Source organism: Dermochelys coriacea, chromosome 6, assembly GCF_009764565.3.
Source record: "Dermochelys coriacea isolate rDerCor1 chromosome 6, rDerCor1.pri.v4, whole genome shotgun sequence".
In the NCBI taxonomy this organism is placed as follows: Eukaryota; Metazoa; Chordata; order Testudines; family Dermochelyidae; genus Dermochelys; species Dermochelys coriacea.
The window spans coordinates 86,054,027-86,068,280 of NC_050073.1; the positions used below are offsets into that span (position 1 = coordinate 86,054,027).

The 14,254-nt window shown below is 47.5% G+C and overlaps 1 protein-coding gene across 1 annotated transcript; it reads left to right on the plus strand.

Moving 5' to 3' along the window:
• Positions 1-8,242: 8,242 nt before the first annotated feature.
• FOS (Fos proto-oncogene, AP-1 transcription factor subunit) lies at positions 8,243-11,565 on the plus strand. Its single transcript, XM_038407540.2, has 4 exons — positions 8,243-8,553; positions 9,214-9,456; positions 9,838-9,945; positions 10,075-11,565. Exons 1-4 carry the CDS (start codon positions 8,413-8,415, stop codon positions 10,702-10,704), a joined length of 1,122 nt encoding a protein of 373 aa, XP_038263468.1. The 5' UTR covers positions 8,243-8,412; the 3' UTR covers positions 10,705-11,565.
• Positions 11,566-14,254: the final 2,689 nt, after the last annotated feature.

Below are 14,254 nucleotides of genomic sequence, written 5' to 3' on the forward strand. Positions count from 1 at the left end.
AGCTCCCTGCATTGTCTAGTGAATACCAAAGCTAAGGGGCTGGGATGGCTGCATCACACAGTCTCTTGTGCAAGTATATTTCTTTACAATACAGTTAGCCATAAACTATTTAAAAAGTTTCATCCATATTTATTTCAGTTCATAAATACTTTTTAACAAATTTCAGTTTTCTCATGGTGATTTTCCACTGTTCGTTCCTAGAGGAGGGATATTCACTCTAGCTGCAGCTCTGTCTCATCCTTTATTCTCTTGTTGCTTTGCTGAGGCTGTTATTACTGCAGTGGCAGCATCTTTCCACACAGCTGATGACTGCCTATGGGTCTGTGTAATATTCAGTCTTGCTGTCCAGTGTGATCTGCAGTTCATCTGGAACAAGCAGCAAACACCAAATCTCCCCATTTCTTTTTAGCTCCAACAAATTTGTGTAATCCCCACTGAAGGTCCATATGTAACCTGGAATGAATGAGACTGAATCTCTCCAAGTCCTTATGGCTTGGTCACTACCATGTAAGCTGAGCGATGGCAGAATTCAAAAATGAGGTTTTTGTCTGGATTAAACACTAAATTCTTCCTCCTGTGCAGCCAGTTCAGTACCTTGGTATCTAAATAGAAAGGAGGTGTGAAAAGGGGTTGGGGCTTGTTCAAATGTAGTAGGGTTGTTTCCCTAGTCAGGGCCAAAACCTTGGAATTCCTCCCCCCCCCCCCCAGAGATCTTCAGCTTTATGGCCCTTTGTGCCTCCTGAAAGGACTGTGATTCTCCTCTGGAGCAATTCTCCAGGGCACTTTGTAGTCTCAGCATTCAGAATTTCTTTTTTCATGTTTAATTGGAAGGATAAGAGCCTCAACCTTGCTGGGCAATTTAAGGCTGGGAAGGATCAGTAGCCATAGTCTAGGGTTAGGTCAATTGAGTTCCAGTTTCCCCTTTGTATCAGTAAATTGCTTTTCCAGATTTTGATATTGCTGAAGAGCTAGTTTTGGATGAGGCAAAACGAAAGCTCTTCCCCCCCCCCCCCGCAAAAAAACCCAAAAACAATCCAACAAAATTGCCAAACAAGTGTCAAAAATCTTTGACATCCTGTCCCTTTCTTTGGCTTCTGCCACTTTGTTCCCCTCTTGCAGGAAGATCCCCTCAACCAAGCTAAGCTGCCTCAGTCTCTTCTTGATTTCAAGATTTCTTACTTTATAGTTTAAGAACATTTTGCCATATTGTTGCTAGAGAGCCACACCTAATCGGCAACAAATAAAGCAGGGTGTTGCTTCCCTCATATCTTATATAGATGGATGGCTTTCTGAGAGTACAGAGTTCAGCATACAATGTAGCATTATTCTAGTAGCCTGGCCCTACTGCACAAGCACCCTACTGCTGCTTAAAGATCACGGCAGCTATGGGACTTCATTATAGAAGTGCATAGGTCTTGTAAGATCTCTTGATTGGGGGTTTAAATAAAAGCTCATGGTGTAGAAGATCCTCTGGCAAGCACATGCAGTGGGAACGTCCAGTCCCATCACCTCATAGCCAGTGCCATAAAGTGCTTTGAGACCCTTGAATGAAATAAAGGCTAAATCTTGCTATTTGAGTCCACAAGATTTTGTTGTATGTACCTCTTGTGGTTCCAGAGAAGGGGTGCAGCTGTAGTTTCCTACCTTTGGATTACTACCTTGTTTGTTTAGCTGAAAAGAAAGTTATGTATTTTAGGGTTTTATACTGCTGCCTGTCACTGGATTACATAGCACCTTCTTTCTCTCTCTGTCTAATCTGTCTGGTGCTGACTGATTCTATAAGTTTTGGGAGCATTTTATTTTGGATATTTTAGACCTGTCTCACTGCTGGGTTGATTCTAATTCCCTATGGCATGATTATTATCTGCAGTACCATGAGTGTGCATGTCACACTAGAGACAAATAAAAGATATGAGGCCAGATTGTCCATTCTGCTCCAGCTGCCTTGCATCACCACTGGTGGAATAAAAGGGCCAAAGATCAAGCAGAAAGAACCCCTATGGAAGTCTCCTGCATAAGGAGCTAACCAGATGGCATAGAGCCATCAGAATGTCACTACACTACCTCCCCTTGCAGCCCCCATGGCAGGGGATGTGTCAGGGGAAGGAGGAGGTATGGCTAGAGCACATTGTGTTCCAGCGGCCATTGGTTGTCAAACAGCACCCAGGGGTCATGGTAGCTATGTGTAGGTTAGAGGTCTAAGGCTAGCCCACAGCAGGATAGAGAATACAGGAAACTCCAGGGTAGGTTAAACAGCCCACCCACTTCCCAGCACCCAATAGGACTTGCTCCCTGACATTCCTCTGTCAAGCACAGCTTTACAAGAATGGAGAATTGGGTCCATGATGCCTGCCTCAGGAGCTTAAATTCTAAGTTAATTAAGGTACAGTATGGCACAGAGGAGGATGACAACAGGCAAAGTGGAGGGTGGGAATGGGAGGTAGGTTTACACAGTGTAATTGTTGGGTAATTGACAAGTGCCATTTAGATGTTTAATCAAAAGATGCTAAACTGTGTCCATGTGCAGCATTTTACTCCCTAGAGAATCAATCACATGCAGCTGCTATTATTATTAATTATTATTTAGACAGTGCCATAGGTGTGCTCTGTATTTGAAAGAAAAATAAAAGACAGGGTCCCAGTCCTGATAAGCTTTCCGTGTAGGTTACCACTGTTACAATCTGTAGCACCATAGGATCTTCCAATCAGATAGGGAGGCAGCTTGGTAATTCAGTAACTGGTTTCTCAGTCTGCATGTTTCAGTCCTGCAGAATATTTTAAATCTGGCAGCCTTTTTTAGTTCCAGCAAGCAAAGTATCCCCTTGTCACACAGTGACAGCCTGGAACACCCCCAAAAATCAACAGCTCATGTTTAGCTACAGGCGCATTAGTGTCACCATATTGATGTGGAAAGTGAAACATGGTTCCATTCTGTGTGGTTAGTTTTAGTTGACAGAGGAATAGCACCAGGGCTGTTCCGGTCAGGTGCCAGGAGAACACTACATACTGATGTGAACTTTCCCCCAGTGAGCAGCAAAAACTAGGCTTAACTGTCTCCAGCCCCAGAGGCTGACTTACACTGTGCATTACATTGTACTACATTCTTCATGTGCTTTTCTGCTGCGGCCTTTAAGGCCTTAACAAAGTCACATATGAATTAAAAATAAGAAAAGGATTGAAAATAGACCACACAATAAAAGTTCCAGTGCTAAATGCTGCACTTCGTAGTCTGAGGAGGTGGGATTCAGCTGCAGCAGTTTAAAGTAGGATCTGGCCTTATCCCCCTGTCAAGGTTCCTTCCCCACTCTGAATTCTAGGGTACAGATGTGGGGACCTGCATGCAAACCTCCTAAGCTTACTTTTACCAGCTTAGGTTAAAACTTCCCCAAGGTACAAACTATTTTACCTTTTGCCCTTGGACTTTCGCTGCCACCACCAAACGTCTAACTGAGTTTTTTATTAGGAAAGAGCAGTTTGGAAACGTCTTTCCCCCCAAAATCCTCACCAAAACCTTGCACCGCCCTTCCTGGGGAAGGTTTGGTAAAAAACCTCTCCAATTTGCATAGGTGACCACAGACCTAAACCCTTGGATCTTAAGAGCAATGAAAAAGCATTCAGTTTCTTAAAAGAAGAATTTTAATAGAAGAAAAAGTAAAAAGGAATCACCTCTGTAAAATCAGGATGGTAAATACCTTACAGGGTAATTAGATTCAAAACATAGAGAATCCCTCTAGGCAAAACCTTCAGTTACAAAAAGATACAAAAACAGGAATATCCATTCCCTTCAGCACAGCTTATTTTCTCAGCCATTTAAAGAAATCATAAACTAATGCATATCTAGCTAGATTACTTACTAAATTCTAAGACTCCATTCCTGTTCTGTCCCCGGCAAAAGCTTCACCCAGACAGACCAGAACCTTTGTTTCTCCCCTCTCCAGCTTTGAAAGTATTTTGTCTCCTCATTGGTCATTGTGGTCAGGTGCCAGCGAGGTTATCCTAGCTTCTTAACCCTTTACAGGTGAAAGGGTTTTTCCTCTGGCCAGGAGGGATTTTAAAGGTGTTTACCCTTCCCTTTATATTTATGACACCTCCCCTGCAGACCCTTTGAACCACTACTCTCCTCACTGCTTCCGCCCTTCACTTTGGGTGTGCATGGTGCAGGGTCTCATTGGGGGCTGCTTCCACCTTTTATAGCCTCTGGGTCTTTATCTTGTATAAATGTAGATGTAAATGATGGCCAAGCTAAAGATGGTCTGGCCACATGGACAGCCTGGTGCTGTATTGTCCCATCCACAGAGTTGGCACAAAAGTGTTTGTTGTCCCAGCTGTGTAAAGAGGCAGTTTGGTCCAGAGGACAGGGCACTGGACTGGCCCTCAGGATATGTGTGTTCTATTCCTGGTTGGTTCTACCATCAATCGTCTGTGTGGCCATGTAAGCTCTTTAGGGCAGGGACTGTCTCCTGCTATATGTATGTACAGCACCTAGCACAGTTGTGGTCTCATCTCATTTGGGGAGCCTCTAGACACTGCTATGCTAATGCAGATTGTGTGGTGGTGAGCTGAGGCTGTCATAGCAGAAAGAACAATCTTGGCCATGCAGGCAGTGAGCTCAGCCCCAGCCGTGTGGTTTTATGCTATGACTGTATTTTGTCTCCATGGTGGTGCTTGTTGACAGGAGTTGCCTTTCTCCTTGGTCTCTCACATGCTGCGGTATAAATGCAAGCGCACCACACTAGGAGGAAACAACAAACCCACGTCATGTGTTTTCGGTTTCCCTGTTTCCTTGTCTTCACAGGCACATGCTAGATATGTGCGGCTTCTGAATACTTTCCATTTGATACCAACAGAGTAAACACAGTAGCAGTTAGAGATGGGAAGAACCAGCTTCCATCTGCAGGTACCAAACACATCTTGTCAACAAATATTTTGTGATCTCAGCTAAGTGAACCCTCCTCTCCTTCCCCCCTTCTAAACCCTTCCTTGATGGTTTGTTTTATCTAGTGAGCATCTCTTGATACTTTACAGCAAAGATACATGTCAGAAAGTAGTAGGGCTGATAGAAAGACTCCTCTAAATACACAGAAGCTGAACTTGGATTTCAAAGTATCTACATTAGAGGCATTCAGATACCACGGGGATTGGTCTGATATAAACATCAGAATAGAACAGACTTCTCTTTGGCAATAGATGGGATGTCAGGCTGGGAGCCCAATAGAGGAAGGACCAAGCAACAGATATTTACATTGGCTGCTCAGTTTTGTGCTAATGAGGCCAAGGTTTGGGTTTGATGATCTTTCACTGGCCTGTTGGTGCTATAGCTGTTTTACAGACAAGAATGAAGATCAAGCTCCTTGCACCACAGAGACCAGTCTGCAACGATGTTCAGCCCCACTTTGCTGGGCCCAGTTCTGCCCAGCGCCCCTGTCATACACTAGATGGGAGTGGGACTAAAACTAAGGGGCTTTTCCAGCTCTGCCCTCTGCCTGAAAGAAGCCAGTTCAGCTGCGAACACTGCCGGGATAGTAATCCAGAGTTGCAGCAGGTCTCTGGCTACCCTATCGCTGGGGTACGATTGGAGGAGCCCAGCCCCCAGGGACAGAGCAAGATTATCCAGGGGCAGGGGTTGCAGAAGAGGTCAGAGCAGCTCCCCTCCACCCTCGGGATGAATCGATGTAATGGGGCCGCCAGTACTGCTGCTCTGACATCGCCGCTGGCCCGGTTCCCCCGCCTCCGTGGCCCAGATCTCTAAGAATGGAGGTGACCGCGCCGCAGCATCAGGCGCTGCTTTTAGCCCATGAGCTCAGGCAGCAGGAGCTGCTGCCAGCAGGATCATCCCAGCCTGGCTCTGTGACGCTCCCTGCTTGGAGACTGCGCCCGAGGCTCTGTTTGTTGCCGTAAACAGACTCAGAGCTGCAGCTTCCCTGTTACTATGTATAGCCGCGATCTCTTGGCTCCCGTGCTCGGCGAGTCTGCGGTCTGGCTCCTGGCTTGGCCTGACCTGAGCCAGGGCTGCCTGGCATCCCCGCCGTGGGTGGGTGTCTCTGAACTTCACTGCCACAAAGATTATATCAGACCCAAACTCTGGGAAAGGAGAAACCTCCCCTGCCTAACGCCGCCGCTGTTTGGCAGTGCCCCAGGCCAGCAGCCCCCTGTCTGCACACCATGGCACATCTCAGCAACTCCCTCGCACTTCTGTTTGTATGCAGCTTTTCTGGGAAGTTCAATGTACAATAAATAACAATAACCTCCCGGGTAGCACTTTACTCCTTCACAGCACTGGACAGACTTTATTTAACTAACTACTCCTCCTGGTGCCCATTATTAACCCTATACTCAGTTTTCATTCTGCATATTTAATAACAACATGAATAATTGCAGGAGTGTAACATTTTCCTCACTGCAGGAAGTGGAGGAGGTTATATTTTCCACATGTACATTCTGTAATATTCCAATCCCAAAGTATAGACAGAAATAATTCTGTGCCAAGGATAGGGATTTATTTACAATGAAATGTGTGTGTTCTTTTAGTGAGTAACTGCTCCATAACACCAACTGGAATACACATCATAGCTTTGATTTACTTTTTAGTTAATTTTTTTGGGTTTTGTTGTATAATAAATACTGTTTTTAAGAAAGAATTCAATAGAGATATGATCTAAGTTATTTTATGTTCACATAGCAGGTACAACTTGCACCATTGTCTGCTTGGATACAAACAGATGTATATTTGCAATTCAAATCTTTGCAAGAGACATGATATTTTTGTGGATGGATTGGAAACCTGGACCTGCTATGAGTTGTATACAAAGCCCATTAAAGTCAATGGGAGTCTTACTGTTGACTTCAATGGGTTTTGGATAAGGCCCATTGGACAGATAATCACTAGATAACACAACTCTTTTTACAGTGCTCATAAAACTAAATGCAGAAAATGAGTGTCATATTTATTAAACATAGTTCCTCCCGTTGCAAGTTTTGTTATATAAAAGCATTAAAGATTAACAAAAAAGGTGGTAACTTTTTCCCAAATACTTTAAAATGTCATAAAAGTGAAAGGCACAGTATCAGGCTCCCTACAATGGCAGTACCACACAACAAAGAAAACTGTTATACAGATGTGAAGAAATCTACTTAGTTTATGACACTTTGTATACCATTAACAGATTTATTATATGGAATGCACATATTAATTTAGAAAGTCAAACATGGACTCCAAAATGGAAATGTTAGATAAATTGTAACTAAAACAACACCAGATCCTTAAATGATGGATAAAAATACAGCACAAAATATGGGCTTGTCACCTCAAAAACAAAACAACCCTCCCAACTGAACTATTCTTCATGATCAACAACTCTTTAACCTCTAAACTATAATTTAAAAGGTCCCCTAACAAGCAACAAAACACAACAAACCTTCTTCCCTAAATAATAGTAAAGACAATTGTTGTTTTCCATCCACCTTCAAAAAGCATCAAGAAAGCTACCTAGCTTACCTTGTGATATTAAAATAAAGACAATGGAACTAACAAGACTGGCCTGATATCTCTGCTCACTCACACTGCTTTCATGCCTCATTTCCCCTTTCCCAGCCTTCCTTTGTATTTTATCTGTTAAGACAGCTGAGTCCCCCGGGGCAGGGGGGTTTAATACCATGTGATCATAGCCACAACCGAACTTGTTTAGAACTATTTGAATAGGGCTGGGAGGAAGCAGGTGCATATGGCAGGAGCTGGGCTGAAAAAGTCACCTCTGGAAAGGTGAATGAACTTTGCGGAGACTTCTGTAACTAACCTAACCCGATTCTCCTTGTACAATCTGCCCGCTCTCTCTCTCTCTCTCTCTCTCACACACACACACACATACACACACACACAGGCGCGCGCCGCACTTGGCTGCAGCCTGGAGCGGTTCCCGTCAGTCACACCCCCTTGCACAGGATGTATCCCATATAAGGATATCTGCGTCAGTGGGTTCCCGAGCTGGGACTGTACCATTGTGGAAGGGGGGACACCAGCAGCCTTCCCTGCCCCTGAACGGCCCAGACCCCCCGGAGACCCTCAGTGTAACCACCTTGACATGGTGTGGGGGGCAGTGGAGTACGTAAAAGGCGGGAAAGGGAGGCGGGAGTTGTGCGGAAAGGTTAGAGGCGGCGTATCCCCGCCGTCCCCCCCCCAGGCTTTGGGTCTGCCAGTGACGACATAGGATCCATTCGGACAAGGAGCATTTAAAAGGCTGGGGCGCCGCACTCTACTCCAGCAGCAGAGCTAGCATCTGAGTGACTGAGCTGGGAAAGAGACGAGTGATACGGCTGGGGACAGAGACAACCCGTCTACACGGATAGACACACAGACAATCAACCGGGACAGCCTCACCGCCCAGACAGGGTTTGGACAACCCTAGCCTAGCCGCTATGATGTACCAGGGCTTCACCGCCGACTATGACGCGTCTTCCTCCCGCTGCAGCAGTGCGTCTCCGGCCGGGGACAGCCTCACCTACTACACTTCCCCGGCGGACTCCTTTTCCAGCATGGGCTCGCCTGTCAACCAGCAGGTGAGGGCCCGGGACGCTGGCTGGTGATTGCTTACGGGCCACTGACGCCTGAGGGGTGGGGGAGTCGCAGAGGGAAGTTGTCTGCGCTTCCAACCATCGCCCAGGGATAGACGGGGTAGCTCAGGTGCACAGATAATCTCCCCCCCGCGCACACACGTCAGGAAGGGTCTGTCCTGCACGGGGTGCACCTTTTCTCCCGGCTCTCTGTGCATTGGGCTGGGGGAGGAGACGGTAATCTAGGCCCCTGCCCTGGGGAGTTGGGGTGGGGGAGAGGAGCTACCCCGCGATGTGGGGGAGGCCGCAGTGTGGTCCCGGGCCCTGCCCAGGGAAGGGGATTGTGGCCCAGGCTCAGCTCTGCAGCGGGTGTGTAAAGCAGTTTCATTGATAAAACGAGAGTTCATTGAGGAGACTCCGGAGCGGCGCCTGCGTCAGTGAAGACGTCAGGGATATTTATAACAAACTCCCTTTTCATGTGGAGTCTGACGATGGTAGCGCAGCGCCTGAGCCAGCCTGGCTCTGGGGGCTGCAGGTCTGGTTTAAAATAGCACAGAACTAAGCCTCTGGGGCACTGTGTCGGATACAGCCTGCTGAGGGGGTTCAGGGCAGGGGGTTCCCCCTCATCTAGTTCTATATATAATATCAGTTCCCTTGTGTTTTCAGGATTTCTGCACGGACCTAGCTGTCTCTAGTGCCAACTTCGTACCGACAGTGACTGCCATCTCCACAAGTCCAGATCTGCAATGGCTGGTGCAACCCACCTTAATCTCTTCAGTGGCACCGTCCCAGAACCGGGCCCATCCCTATGGGGTCCCTACTCCAGCCAGCGCCTATTCGAGGGCTGGAATTGTCAAAAATACAGGAGGCAGAGGGCAAAGCATTGGCAGAAGGGGCAAAATCGAACAGGTGAACACACAGCTCTCTGCGATCACCCCAAAGTGGCGTCTGGACGGGGGGGGGGGCGGAAGAGGGGAGGGGCTAGTTCTGCTTAGTGGCTTTCTGAGAGCTGTCGGGAGACACTGCCCCGGCAGTTGCATTGAATTGGGGGAGCAGAGTGACAGCCAGGGATAACCCGGCTCAGCTCCAATAGGACTGTCCGAGGGACCGGAGTTCGCTTTGGTCTCCTGCTCGGGACCTATCTTGACATGCAAGTCTCACGCAGTCTGTGAGCACGTTCAATATGGCTCCGGCGGCGGAGACCCGGAGAGGGAGGTCGGTCTGGTGCTGCCAGGGCTCACCGGCGAGGGGGTGCAGTGGATATTAACGGTGCTCGTTCTCTCTCCTCAGCTGTCCCCGGAGGAAGAGGAAAAAAGACGGATCAGAAGGGAAAGGAACAAGATGGCAGCAGCTAAGTGCCGCAACCGGAGGCGAGAACTGACAGACACGCTGCAAGCGGTAAGTTCTCTTACACCGCCCCCCTCAGACCCAGCCCCCTATTCCTACCTCAAGCCGGGCACGAAGTACCTGTCCGCCCCTGGCACGGCTGATGCTCTGTGTCTCACTCCCCTCTCGCTGTGCCCGCAGGAGACCGATCAGCTGGAGGAGGAGAAGTCCACGCTGCAGACCGAGATCGCTAACCTGCTGAAGGAGAAGGAGAAGCTCGAGTTCATCCTGGCTGCGCACCGGCCAGCCTGCAAGATCCCCGAGGAGCTGCAGTTCTCCGAGGAGCTCGCTGTCCCCTCGCTGGACCTCAGCGGCCTGGGCGAGGCACCTGTGCCCAGCCCCCCGGAGTCCGAGGAGGCCGCCTTCGCCCTGCCCATGCTGCAGGAGGCCGCTCAGCCCGAGCCCCTCCCGGAGCCTTCCAAAGCGAGCAGCAGCCTGGAGCTGAAGCCCGAGCCCTTGGATGAATTCCTCTTCCCGCACTCGTCCCGGGAGACGGCCCGCTCCGTGCCCGACATGGACCTGGCCGGCTCCTCATCCTTCTACGCGGCGGACTGGGAGCCCCTGGCGGTCGGGGCGTGCGGGGAGCTGGAGCCGCTCTGCACCCCGGTGGTGACCTGCACCCCCTGCCCCAGCACTTACACCTCTACTTTCGTCTTCACCTACCCTGAGGCCGACTCCTTCCCCAGCTGTGCAGCCGCGCACAGGAAGGGCAGTAGCAGCAACGAGCCCTCCTCCGACTCGCTCAGCTCCCCGACCCTGCTGGCCTTGTGAGGGGCCGCAGCCCCAGGGCACTGACTGCAGGGCGAGGGGCGAACACGGCGGATCCCGAGCCTCCCATCTGCTGCTACATGTGGGGGGGCCTTTCACCGCAAAAGATCCACCACCTTCCTGGGGGGTTTCCCGGAGTCCGACACCTCAGACCTGGGGAGGGCAAAGAGTCCTTCTCCCCCTGGGCGTGCGTAGGCCGGTCCGGCGCTAAAGGACCCTGCGGAGCGATCCGCAGCCAGGCCTGAGATCTCTTCCAGAGATGTAGCAAATCGCATGGAGTTTGTCTTGTCCCCCAGTGACCCATCCATGAGAGCTGGTAGTCTGTAGCATGTCCAACATGGCTGGGTTGGTGGCTCCCCTTCCCTATTTAGTATTTACTAGCATTAATTAATCTCTTGGTTTAATGATTGATTGGAATTTAACCTGGTGCTGGGTATCTCCAACTCGTACTTAGTGCAGCTGATTTAACAATAACTACTGTGTTCCTGGCAATATCGTGTTCTGATGACTTTAGCAATGACCCATCTTAACTGGGAAAAGAGACTATATCTTATTTTCTAGTAGATAGAGATAAATAGCTATATCCATGTACTGTAGTTCTCCTACATCAATGTTCATTGTAACTGTACTGATCATGCGTCGTCGAGGTGGTCTGAATGTTCTGACATAAGTTTTCCATGAAAACGTTTTTATTGTGTCTTTTATTTATTAAGATGGATTCTCAGATATTTATATTTTTATTTTATTTTTTTCTACCTTGAGGTCTTTTTGACATGTGGAAAGTGAATTTGGATGACACTTAAGCATTGTTTGCTTATTATTGTTCAGAGACATTGTCAATAAAAGCATTTAAGTTGAATGCTATACCTGGTTTAGGATCTTTAATGGAACTTCTATAACAGCCAAGCGCTGTGAAATACTACACTGGCTACTTAATAGGGAAGATACAAATTACCCTTGGGCTCAAATGTGCTATTTCCTAACTTCCATATACAAACAACACTCTTCAATATCCCTTTCATATGCTGCCTGTCCCCTCATTTTGCAGGCAGGCATACATTCTGCTGGCCTTCAACTATGGTCTAGCTCAGTGAAAATCTAAGATGCCTAGTAGACACCTACCAATTTCAGACAGAAGTCAAGGCTAGAGTGATTAGGGGGTAGCTGAGCTTAAATTATACAAGATCCAACATTTTTGGAGCTGGGGTGGGGAGGGGAATGTATCATCACTTTCTAGGATTTTTTTTTTTTTTTTTTTTTTTTGCACTGATTCTCATCTGTCTGGAAGGACACTGTTCTTCCCTCTGCATCATGTTTTATTCTCTGCAGTAACTCCTTCTCCTTCCTGTTTTCCTAATCTTTCTCCCCAAGTACAGCCTTTTCCCATTCCCTCTACCAAAACTGATCAGCAATATCAGTATGTATTTAACAGTGGCCTCATCGCTGCATCAGAGTAAATATTCCAAACAGACTGAGGAGGTAAGCTGACACTTGAGTCAGTATTTTGAAACAACATGCTGTCAAACAACACACCCTGGTTTCTGTTCAGTAAACACTTGCCATATTTCCTCTCCAACCAGGAGGGCTGGAAACTCACTCTTACAAGGCAGTCTAGTTTCTGCAGAAACCATTAACTCCTCTCTGGTGCTCCTTTTCTGTAACAAATACTGTGTAGCAAAATCTGTGCTTCTCCCTATTTTTTTAGGATGCATAAACGTAAGTGTTTCCTATACCGTTCCAAGGGCAGTAAATGTTTGTATATTAAAGCAATTTCAACACTTCCCTTTTACTTTCTTCCCTCCCTCACTTTCCATTAGCCTTATTTATATCCCTGCTAAGATGGATATGGTTATATATTTTCTAGGAGGTGGTAGAGCCCAACTGCTGTGTGGATTAATTTCCCTCTCCTTGGGCCTGTTTTTAAAATAACTTCCCCCCTCTACTTAATGACAGGTTTCAGAGTAGCAGCCATGTTAGTCTAGTTAAGGTGCCTTTCTCTCTCTTCCCCTACCCCCTCCTCTCTCTGCTTGGCTATAGAAACTCAGCTCTTCTGAGGAGGAATATCCAACCTATTAAAACTAATTTGGAATTAAGGAGATTTCAGCACTGAGCAGGCTTAGATGCAGGAGGGCTGTTCTACTGTCTCCCTAAAATCAGGTGATGAGATAGTAAAAACCTGATAGCAGTGGTGAATGAGCAAGGGCAACAAAAAAGGCTCAGACGCTATGCCAATGTCTTAAGAGGCCCAGATTTAGCTAGAAGGGTCACCTGTTAAAGGTTTTTTCAAGGAATCAATTCGTCAGGCCCGCAGTTACTTTCACATAAGAAATCATTGCTATTTTCAACTGAGTGTAAAGCCCAATCAGGGGCCACCCATGTCACTTAGGTAACTCTAGAAATTCTGCAGAGAAAGAAGCCTGACACGCTTCCCAGATGCTGCATTTGTCCTGGGCAGTGATGAGTGAACCAACTAAATCATCTATAGCTTCCAACCCAAGATGACAGGTTATTCTTCTAGAAAGCACTAGGAAAGCTCCTGAGGCACAAATGTCTTGCTGGCCCCAGTAGCATTTGGATACCTGTACTGAAAATGCTGGAGTTCTTTTAGTATGCACTGAATGCAGCACCTGCAGGAATGCTTTAAATGTTGGAAGCTACTACAGCCATTCTGGGTTTAGTTAATTTAACTCTCATTTTCTCTGGCTTCCACAGTATGCTCTGCCTCTTCCCCCAAACTGATATACAAGGGCAGGCATATACAGAGTGCACCATACTTTGTATCCATATTGCAGCTTCACAGTCTCTCAACAGGAAGGCCCCACACTGTGTGAAGATAATATTTATGTAACTTCCTGCTTTACAATATTAAACAGGAATCTGCCATTATCAGAATATGACACACATCTCAAGCACTGATCCTAGGTCCTACTCTCAGACATTAAACACTTAGAAACTGGTACTTTCATATTGCCAAGACATTTTACATGAAAAGTGCCCCAACACTATGGTAATGGGGAGCAGTACCAAACCATGAGGTGACACATAGATATAGCTCTAATACTGTGCAAGGTGTTTGACAAGCATGTATCAAGGTGAGGTCCATGGATCCAAGTTTACAATCTAAACTCTCCTCAAAGGTGAGGTGCTGGATTTTGGTGAAGTACCTAACAAAGCACAGATCAAAGGTTCTCAAACTATGGGGCAGGCCTCCCAAGGAAGGCAGGAGCTGTGTGGGTTGTTTTTTAAAAGAGCTCCGCTGCTAGCTCTGGGTGGCTGGGGCTCGGGCAGAAGGGCCATGCACACCTGGCAGGAATAAAGGGGACAGCCAGATGCCTACCTGGGTTTGGGCTCTCCTTCCCCCATCCCCCAATCCTTCACTGGAAGGAAGCCCAGGCTCAGGTTCTCCCCCACCCCCATCCTTCATCTGGAGGCAGCGGGGCGATAGTGCCCACATCCTGAGTCTGATTTATTTGCAATGTACTACCTGCAAAATGGGGAGAAGGGTTTGTCATTGACTTCAGTAGAGCCAGGATTTCACCCAGGATGAGTAGCT